The sequence below is a fragment of the Vigna unguiculata genome, chromosome 8, assembly GCF_037176805.1.
Source record: "Vigna unguiculata cultivar grain cowpea cultivar isolate G323 ecotype 2 chromosome 8, ASM3717680v1, whole genome shotgun sequence".
Lineage (NCBI taxonomy): Eukaryota > Viridiplantae > Streptophyta > Magnoliopsida > Fabales > Fabaceae > Vigna > Vigna unguiculata.
In genome coordinates this window covers 21,587,939-21,599,410 of record NC_140799.1, presented here as the reverse complement: position 1 = coordinate 21,599,410, position 11,472 = coordinate 21,587,939, and the positions used below count along the sequence as shown (strand labels likewise).

General features: G+C 26.4%; 1 protein-coding gene across 1 annotated transcript; it reads left to right on the top strand.

The window, feature by feature from the left end:
• Window positions 1–4,996: 4,996 nt before the first annotated feature.
• Window positions 4,997–9,749, top strand: LOC114194756 (amino acid permease 6-like). The gene is made up of 7 exons (XM_028085152.2): window positions 4,997–5,359; window positions 5,452–5,685; window positions 5,973–6,066; window positions 6,158–6,372; window positions 7,264–7,406; window positions 8,783–9,010; window positions 9,180–9,749. Exons 1-7 carry the CDS (start codon window positions 5,275–5,277, stop codon window positions 9,603–9,605), a joined length of 1,425 nt encoding a protein of 474 aa, XP_027940953.1. The 5' UTR covers window positions 4,997–5,274; the 3' UTR covers window positions 9,606–9,749.
• Window positions 9,750–11,472: the final 1,723 nt, after the last annotated feature.

Genomic DNA, 11,472 nt, shown 5'->3' with positions numbered 1-11,472 from the left:
ATCTTATCTTGAGTTATTAATTTATTTTTGTGCTTAAAACGTTAATTTAATTAGGGTTTGACATAATTTGACTTATTGAGCTTGTGAAATAAAAATGTTTTTAGTTTCATAAATTATGTTTTTATATGCAAAGAGCTAAATGCACCCCAAGCTTTTACTTATACACTCTCTTCTCAAATGGCCCACACAAAACTTATTCCTAGACATCCTTATTTGTCTATTTTCACTATCCTACACTCACAAATTTGTCCAACCTCATTGGACAACCCACACGAGCAACACCTACAATAAGAAACGAACCAGAAAACAGCAAGCCACCCAAGTTCGTTTAATCACCTATAGGAAAACAAAGCCCTAACGAGGAAGAAGGGCTTGATTTAGGAGAAAGAGAGAGTTGTCACGTGTCAGTCTCTCATTGCATAGTCAAATGGTCAACCAAAGTCTAGTCAAAGTCTGGTTAAAAATGGTCCCATAAGAGTGGCTAAAATGCAAATATTAATAATATCTTCCGATTTCTTTGCAAATTTGGACTACGTGATTGTAAATAACTTATTTGATAAATTAATGCAAATATTAATTGGTAATTATTTATTAGATATCTTTAAGCAATGGATATATTTAATTATATAAGAAATTATCAACCAATTATATTTGTTTAATAGTTTTAATACTCGTTATATCTCTGCAAATATTTTTAGATATTCATAACCACTAAAGATAAATGATATTCATGATTGTTTTAAAAGATAATTGAGAGATTTCAACAAGCCTAATAAAGTTCTATATAAAGCAAGTTCGGAACTTCAAAGTTTAAGAATCCTTTAGGGGGTCTAATTTCATTCTCTTTCTATTCTCTTTTTTTCTATTTTTATGTTACTATTGCATTTCATGGAGGACTAAACTTCAATGGTTAGTTTCAGTGTAATTTCTTAATTGAATTTTGAAGTTAGATGAATAAATTGTTTGTGTTTTTTATTCTTGTCATGATTTATTTTCATCTAGTAAAAAATAATGATTTTTACATTGTAGCAAGTTAGCACATTGTTAAATCTACATAACATAATAATCATATAAATCCAAGGGTTTTAAATTTTAACTGAGAAGTTACTTTGATTGAATTTAAAAACATTGATATGATTGGATGAGTTTTTGCTAGTAATTGAGAAGTTACTTTAATTAAAGGTCAAAATTTTGATTATAATTAATCAAGAAGTTACTTTGATTAATTGACTTTTTACTAGATATAAAAGGTAAAAGAATATACACGATTAAGGATGATAATATTTAATTGAGAAGTTACTTTGATTAAATTTACTATGATTAATGTATTAAATTTTTACTTTTGATTGAAAAGTTACTTTGGTTAAAAGTGAGAATGCCAACGAATTAATCTAGAAGTTACATTGATTAATTTGAAATTTTAGATAAGAAATTAATAACAATAATGTTTAGAAAATTAACAATGAATCTTATTTTGAAAAAAAAAAAATAGTGAAATCAACTTGTTTTATTTTATATTATTTTTATCTTTTTAGTTCTATTTCTTTCTTTCATTTATTATTTTATTTATCTTAAATCTCTTATATTTTTATTATATTATTTAATTAATTTTTTTATAATTATTATAAGAACTAATTTATTAAAAATTAATTTCTATTCGTTGGGTAAACCTACTTAATTGTCTAAACCTAATTAGTTAATAACATGCATGTAAAATTTTAATTAAATTAATTATTTTTATTGATAGGCTTATATATGAAAGAACATGATGAGTACCTAATGGAATTTGGAGTGATTCACCTGCGTGAGCATCATAATATTATAAAAATATAAAAAAAGTTATAATATTTTTAAAACGACAGATAACAACGACACAAAAGTTTTTGTATAAAGAACCATATTTTAACAAACAGAATTAAATAATTAAGATTCTTTAGCGAACATGATACCATAGCAGAGACGTGTTGTAACACCTTATTTATACAAAATACAAATTACTGTATAATTGAGAGTCAGTCAACTTCTATGATTGGGAAACGAATTTGCATGCCAAGACTTTCCTGCGTCATAATGAAGGTTTTTGAAAAATAGTTTTGAAATCGTAATTTTCAATCATAGCATAAAGAAATTTTGGATCTTCAAGGATAGAGTTATATATTTATATTTGGAGAGGATAAAACAGTAAAATAAACTATTTTATTCATATAAGTGAAAATAAATACATGCTCTTAATTTGTATATGAAAAATACTTTAATTTTCCAAATAGTAAATTCCTAAACCGATTTCAATTTGTGAAGATTTAATATATATTTTTGTAAAGAAGTTTATGATTAAATGTGTTTTTATTATGTAAAATTAAAATGAAAATTTTATCCCAAATTTTGATATATTTGAATTTTAAAATTAAAAAAATAAATATATATAATTTTTTCAATCTAAAAATGTTACGTTTTTTTATTTATTAAATTATATTTTAAACTAACATTTCAGTTTAAATATTTCAATAAATAAATAAATTAAATATTAATTTAAAATATTATTTATTACATAAAAAAATTGATATTATTAAATTAAAATAACTATATTTATTTGTTTTTAATTATTTGTTTTTAAGATTTAGGTCAAAATGTATGAAATTTTGAAACATAATTATAAAAGAATTATTTATTATCTAAGAAAATTTTATCTAGGAATTCTTTTCATAAATAATTTTCTTTAAAATTTGTAGATGACATTATTAACGTTCGTGGATAACTACGTCAAAAGAACTAAAAACATATTGCTAGACAGTAATAGATTTTTAGGCATGCTGGTAGAAGTTTGAAGGAATTAGTCTCCAATAATTGATTAAGGGTTGTTAGAAGGGTAAAAGAGACTTAGCACGTGTTTGTTTGAAAAGATTTACGAAATCCGTTGATTTGGAGAGACGGATAATAATTTAATTTCGTGTTCTAATTACATGATTTAAGTATAAATGTAAAAATGGATGTCCCACATATTTTAAAAATTTCATACTCTCAAACTATGATAATTTATAGAAATTCTTATATATTTTATCTTTATATCCTTAATTCTATAACAACAAAAATTGGATTACACTAATTCATAAACAAGAAAAAAGATAAACAAAATTAATAATTCGTGATAATAAAATAACTTATCCCACAATACATTTAATAAATATATATATATATATATATAATAATTATTAATATATAAAAATTAATTATTATTATTAACAAGATATGTTTATAATAATTAATAATAATTAAAATATTATTAAATATATATTATTGATAATTGTTATATTTATATATATAACGTATAAACCGGTTATATATTGTATAAGGTATAAACCGGTTATAGAATATATATATATATATATATATTGTATAAGCAAACACCATCTACAATATATATATTGTATAACGTATAAACCGGTTATATATATATATATATATATATATATATATATATATATATATATATATATATATATATATATATATATATTTTATTATATTATATTATATTATATTATATAACGGGTAACCGGTAACCGGTTATATATATATATATATATATATATATATATATATATACTAGTGTAAACACAGGCGCTATCGCGCCTGTGTGTACGCATTTTTTGAATTATATTAATAATTGATGATATTGTAATGTTATTAATTTAATAAACAAAATAAAAGTATATTTATAAAAAATAAAATAAAATGTACGGAGAAAATAAGAGAAAAATAACTGTTGATGAATAGTAAGAGAAAAAAAGAAAAAGGAGATAAGTAAATAATTTTATAAAAACTTGTAAAAGTAACCGTTAATTTTTAAAAATTTAATAAATAATTAAATTATAAAGGGTAAAGTTGGAATTATGAAATGTGGACACAAAAGAGGGAATCCCCTTTATATATAGTTATAGATATATATATATATATATATATATATATATATATATATATATATATATATATATATTTAATTAATAATAATTAATAATAATTAATAATTATTATTAATAATCATTTATAATTAAAATATTATTAAAAATATAATAATTAATATATAAAAATTTAGTAATTAATAATATTTAATATATATAAAATGAGTATAATTATTAATTAATAAAAGTATATAGTAATTAATAATAATTATAATATTGTTAAAAACTAATAATATATGTAATTATTATTATTAATTTATATATATATATATAATAATTAATATATAAAAATATAATTAAAATATTCTTAAATTTTTACATTTTGATTTATTCGGTTACAATTTTATTAAATTTTTATTATGAAGAATATTTTGATATATTTAAAATTTTATCTATTATAATTTGTTTTTAATCTATCATATCAATCAAATTATTCACTAACTTTTATAAAATTTATCTTCAAATTTTCTCACTTTATTTTTAAATCTACTAAAAAAACATACATATTTATGTTCTTAAATGTACACAAATTTATCTTCACGTACTCTCAAAAATCTATCTCTCCAACCGAACACAGCCTTGATCAAAGAATTCTGATAATGAAAGAAATTGTGAGGGTAATCTAAAACAGCGAAAAATATAAGATCATAAAACTATAGGGGAATCAAGTGGGAGAAATGGCAAGCATGGTGTCTTAATAAGATAGATTTGTGGCCCTTTTGAAGACCCATAATATGTGGTCATCATAAACTCCAATCTTGAAATGGATGGACTAAAACAAAATCCCAAACAGTGTAGGGGACACTTAGGTTCTCTGGCCAGAGCAGAATTTGCCACCTTTGATGGTCCACATGCCTGAAAAAAATTCCTCTCTTTTCAGCCCACCTTTCATCTCACTTCTCAAACACACTCAATTTTCCTTTTCACTGCTCTTCACTCCAACTTTTCCTTTCCATAAAGTTACTCACTTTTTCATCAGTAAATGAAATTCTCAGCCATCTTTGAAATTACATGTGCCACAAAACTACAAAACCCTTCACTTCTCTCCTACTCCTCCCTTCTATTTAATCCACTCTCATCTTTCATTAGCCACAGTGCCCTTTCTCCAATTCAGTTATCTCTGCTCCTTTCAGCCTCTCACCACAAACTTCTATATTCTACCCAAAAGCAAACACCAACTACAGGCCAATCAACAATAAAAACACGCTCTTTTTTGGCCTTCTCTTTTCCTTTCTTTTGGGGTGTTGGCCACCCACCCACTCAACACAAATTTGCACTCACAACTAGAAACGCAGGCCATTGGTCGGTTTCAGAGATGAGCAGCATGCACATAGAAAACCCAGAAACTCTGGCTGATGGCAGCAAGAACTTCGATGAAGATGGACGAGCCAAAAGAACAGGTTTATAAATATTGTGTCGTATTAGTCATTTTGATGATAATTATGATAGTGAAGTAACCGAGGTTGTTGTGTTGGAAATGGTTAATTTGAAGGGACATGGGTGACCGCAAGTGCTCATATCATAACGGCGGTGATTGGTTCCGGAGTTCTTTCTCTTGCATGGGCAATTGCGCAGATGGGTTGGGTGGCTGGTCCTGCAGTGCTTTTTGCTTTCTCTTTTATCACATACTTCACTTCCACTCTTCTCGCTGATTGTTACCGTTCACCAGACCCTGTCCATGGCAAGCGAAACTACACATATTCTGAGGTTGTCAAAGCTAACTTAGGTACCAACATCATTCATCTTAAATTACTCTAGATCTAATATTTTGTTAAATCTATGAAAGGACGTTATTTTCTGTCGGTACAAGTGGCCGAGACTTGACACGTGAGACTTCTGGTTTTCTATCACTCCTCATAAAAAAATCATTTTTCTTTGTCTCCGAAGAGATAAGGCACATGAGTAGGAATACTATTTTTCCCGTGATCCTCCATTATAGTTTGTTTGTAATTTTAGCAGCAAAAATACACCTGACACCAATGGGATATAATTGTTTGCTACGTGTGTCGATAGGGGGTAGAAAATTTCAGCTTTGCGGATTGGCTCAGTATATAAACCTTGTTGGGGTAACCATCGGCTACACAATAACTGCATCTATCAGTATGGTGTAAGTTTCCACATGAAGTTTTGACTTCCAAGACTGTGATTGAGACTGTGTTTTAATTCTTATTCTTTTCATATTGATGAAAATTGATTAGGGCGGTGAAGAGATCGAACTGTTTTCACAAACATGGACATGGAGACAAGTGCTACATAAATAACTACCCTTTCATGATCGTGTTTGCCTGCATCCAAATTGTTCTTAGCCAAATACCAAACTTCCATAACCTCTCTTGGCTCTCTATTGTTGCAGCTGTTATGTCTTTTGCGTATTCTTCCATTGGCCTTGGCCTCTCACTTGCCAAAGTCGCAGGTAAACAATGACTCAATTTTGTTACACTATAAACCTTTGGCCATTTTTTAAAAACTATAAAAAAAAAAAAATATTAGGCATATAGTTTAGCCTTTTAAAACATAAAACAATAAGAAGGTCAAAAAATTGAAAATTTGAATAAAACTGGAAGCTAACTTTTAGATTGTTATTTTTTTAAATGATTGTATTACTGAAAATATATGAATTAACTTCTATATTTTAAAATGTTAAAAAACTTAAATTATTTAATATTAAAATGATTTTTTAAAAAGTATGTTACATATTACGGTGACTAGTTTTATTTTATCTTATTAATATTATGAACCCACACTTTATTATTCTTTCTAACACATTAAGAATTATTGAATATTACAAAATTAGAAAAGCAATATAAATAAAGTATTCACTATTAACTATGTTTTACGCTGGATTGCGTTTTCTAAGCAAGTAGTTAAGAGTTTGAATTTTAATAATTGTTTTTAAAGCGTGAAATTTATTTTGTACTTTGATGTTTTGATAAAAAAAAAATTATAAAATTTGACGAAGTTTATTTTTTAATACACATCAAACTTTTTTTTTCTTTTACCAAATCACATCAAAATTATTTTTCATCTACCAAGATGTGTTGTCATGTGTATATTGTCAAAATTTGTTAACCAAAATTTTATTAAAGAAATAATTTTTCATTTATTTATATACATTATAATTCTTATTATTGGTGTTAGTAGTGGTTTTTGTTCCGACTATAGTTGAAAAAAAACTAATATTCACCTTTTTTATTTTAACAAATTTTAGTCAGTAAAATATGTGTTGAAAAAAGGACGTGTTCGTGCTTTTAATATTTTTTTCGTTAATGAAATAATACTAATGAGAAAAAGACCGTGCTTAAAGGTGGGGGACACGTGCGAACATCCTTAACAGGGGTGCAAGTGGGGGTGGACGTATCGGGAATAGAAAAGGTTTGGAGGATGTTTCAAGCGATCGGTGACATTGCCTTCGCTTATGCCTTTTCTAATGTGCTCATTGAGATCCAGGCAAGTAATTTTTATCTTTTTAATTAATTAATTGCAAGTCATTATAAAATAAGTGTGTGAATTTAATTCAATAATTATTCCTGAATCATGTGCTTTTAGTTTCGTTTCTATCCATATAGATATCTAGAATTTGGAAGAAATTCATTTCAGTATAATGATAATATACGTAGTTTATTATAACGAAAAAACATTAATAAATCGATGATGATAGAGACAACAGAAAATGCGGTGAAACGGTACGATAGAATTTGAAAAGTGTTGTTTTCTATTAGTTGAATGTTGAAATGTGTGCCTGAATTGAATTTGGTAGCGGCATATTGTATGAAATCAACTAGTCAATAGTAATACGTAACACCAACTGCTATATTTGACCATAACCTTTGTTTATTCTTTTATTTTCCTCTTTTGTCGTTGACTTGTGTCTGTGCATTATTTATCATCTAAATATAGTGTTGGGATTAGATGCAACAATTAATAAGAACCATAACGTAGTTGTACACCGATTGAATTTTATTTACCAAAATATCACCTTTTTTCTCTATTATTTTACGATAAATTATACCATAGATATTTTTATTTATTTATTTATATATTTTCGAATCATGCATGTACCTATCTCTATCTAACTAGTTGATAATTTAAGACTCCATAGATGTTTGTTTTCAGTTTTCAGTCCATTTGGTCTATTCATTTTGACTTGAGTGTCATCGCTTTTCAACATAAAAGATACCCTCATCCGACCATAAGACCGACAAAAATATAAAATTGTAAAATTAAGTACTTAAATATAATTGTGATACTAATCTCTGAATTAAAGAAAAGGTTTATAAAATGATATATATATATATATATATATATATATATATATATATATATTATTTATTTTGGTTTCTAAACTTATCTTATTATTATTACTTAATACTATGATAAAGACTTGTTCTATATTAACAACAATGATACACAAGTCAAAGTCGGATTTATATCTATAACTCAATATTCTATAAAATAATAGATTTATAAATATTTTTGTATGATGCTCAACACTTTTATTTTTATTTAAAGTGGAATTTAAATTTTTAGGATGAGATTCAAATTAGTAAAAAAGTAAGAACTTAAAATATTTGAAAATTTAATTAAACTTTCTATAATATGAAACTAATATAGATGCGAAGTGAAATTCGTCACAGAAATTAAATTGAACATTTACTCAGAGAAAACTATAAAATCCATAAAAAAACTTGTCATATATATTTGCAATAAACAAAAGCTTATCAACATTACTTCAACTAGAAATATTTGCAATTTTCATTATAATGAATGACGAACATATGAAAGTTTATCCCACTAAAAAAGAAATGTGGTCGATAATGTTGCAGGACACCCTAAAATCAAGCCCACCAGAGAACAGAGTGATGAAGAGAGCAAGTTTAATTGGGATAATGACGACAACATTATTTTATGTACTATGTGGGTGCTTAGGCTATGCTGCATTTGGAAATGATGCACCAGGAAATTTCCTCACAGGGTTCGGCTTCTACGAGCCCTTTTGGCTGATAGACTTTGCCAATGTCTGCATTGCAGTGCACTTGATTGGGGCATACCAGGTAAATAACTGCTAAAGAAAAAAGTTATCATTTTAACTTTTATAATAAATCTAATTTATGATATATAAATGATGTAAACCTTATTTTATAGATTTAAATTTAATTAAAAATTTATTTTTAAACATGATATTAAAATGATATAAAATTTATGAAATTTTGCAATGGGCAGGTGTTTGTGCAACCGATATTCGGGTTTGTGGAGAAATGGGGCAAAGAAAAATGGCCAGAAAGCCAATTTATAAATGGTGAGCATGCTGTGAAGGTTCCTCTGTGTGGAAGTTTAAACCTGAATTTTTTTAGGATGTTGTGGAGGACAACATATGTGGTTATCACTGCTGTTATAGCTATGCTATTTCCATTCTTCAATGACTTTCTGGGACTCATTGGTTCACTCTCATTCTGGCCATTGACGGTTTACTTCCCAATAGAGATGTACATTAAGAAATCGAAGATGCAAAGATTTTCCTTCACATGGACATGGCTCAAGATTCTGAGTTGGGTCTGTTTCATCATTTCTATTATCTCAGCTGTGGGTTCCATCCAAGGCCTTGCTCTTGATCTCAAGAAATACAAGCCCTTCCAAGCACAGCAATAGAACACAACATTCATGTTTTGTTCCAACCTTTCTTTTAAGGGCCACAAAACTTTTATTACTATGTTTTCAAATAGTGTGACTCCAAATCGAGACAGCTTGCTAAAACATAAACAATAATTATATGTATACTTGTTTAGTTTGCAATGTTTCGTGGTTTTGTCCCGAGTCGATTCGTGTCTTGTCAATTAATAAATTATCAGTGAGCTATCCCGAAGATGGTTAGAAATTAGGTAGATTATATAATTAATTTCAAAGAAATTTGGTCTTGTTGAAAGTTGAACATTTTAGTCTATGTTTTCTATAAAGTGAAACTTTTAAAATTTATATATTGAGTTATATATGTTGAGAAGGAAAAAAATTTACATTAATAAAGTATGACCAAGAAGAATTAAATAAGTTCTAATGTTCAAATAAATGAAAGAAAAATAATACAATAAACAATATAAGAATAAGTATGAATTGAAATTAAATATTCCTAGTGGAATACATTATCTTTATTTTCAGGATTAAAGATTCTCAAATTTATTTTTTTATTACAAACATAGCATTTAAAAATTTGATATGCCTTTTTCCTATTTTTGATAGTCTTTTTATACTTATGATTGTCTAACCTTTTTATTTTGGTCCTCAAAACTCCTTATTTATTTCAGTATTCTTTCTTTTAATGTTTATTAGTCGATAATTTATCTTATATGTGTAATATCTCTAATAATTATCAATCAAATCGACATTTTACTTATAATGTCTTTCGAAATTGGATTTATTACCATATATCTTTATTAGTCTATCATATCTTTATTTTCAGGATTAAAGATTCTCAAATTTATTTTTGTTCTAACAAACAGAACATTTAAGAATTTGATATGCTTTATTCCTATTTCTGATAGTTTTTTTATACTCATGATTGTCTGACCTCTTTATTTTCGTCCCCAAAACTCCTTATTTATTTCAGTATTCTCTTTTAATGTTTATTAGTCAATCATTTATCTTCTATGTGTAATATTTCTAATAATTATCAATCAGATCGACATTTTACTTATCATGTCCTTCGAAATTGAGTTTATTACCATATATCTCCCTTAGTCTTACCATCGCAAAGCATAAAACTAAAAGTTCTTCAAATAAAAAATAATTATTGACTCAGTCGACATTGAACTTATTAATCCAATCAGTATTGGGCCTAGCAATTATAAATGATTACATATTCAAAATATAACAAAAGATAATCAAGTTGTTAGTTCTTATATTTTATTTTGTTAACAATAATTGGTCTATAAAATATATACATTATATCCAGAGTATATTGAATAAGGTAGGTGAACTATTCGTTTGATTTATTATCTTACGAGGATAAAAGAGTTTTAGAAAGTTTTAAAATGAATGAAATATAATTTTAGGTGATATTCTAGCTCAATAATGACTTAACATCTTACTGGCTAAAATTTAATTTGTGGGTATTTTTTTTCTTGCACCCCATTTTTTCTTCATCCACCCTGTTACCCTTAGTGAAATGACTTAAGTACTCTTTATTAAAAGAATTATTTAAAAATCTAAAACCACTTTATGTTTCTTACTTTAGATTTCAGTATTGGCGTCACACCCCTTACACCTCCTCGTTCAACTGCTTCATTGCGATTTTTTTATACAAATTGCATTGTTTTGTTTTTTAATTTCTCGGCTAGCACATTGTTCCCATTATTTATCCTAATAGCATGATTTTATTGGTAGGTGAAAATTCGGTTCAGTGATCCGAATTCTGAACTGGATTTTTATTTTTTTTTATTTTTTTTAAAATAAATAAGAATTAAGATTTTTGATTTTTTTGAATAAAATACTTTTAAGAGTTAATTTTTTTTTGTGTGAAAAA

Bases quoted from the DNA above. Each gene is read 5' to 3' on its own strand.
- LOC114194756 (XM_028085152.2), top strand. From the start codon at position 5,275: ATGAGCAGCATGCACATAGAAAACCCAGAAACTCTGGCTGATGGCAGC. The intron at 5,686-5,972 runs GTACCAACATCA...GTGTGTCGATAG, and splicing joins GGTTGTCAAAGCTAACTTAG to GGGGTAGAAAATTTCAGCTT. The intron at 9,011-9,179 runs GTAAATAACTGC...TGCAATGGGCAG, and splicing joins ACTTGATTGGGGCATACCAG to GTGTTTGTGCAACCGATATT.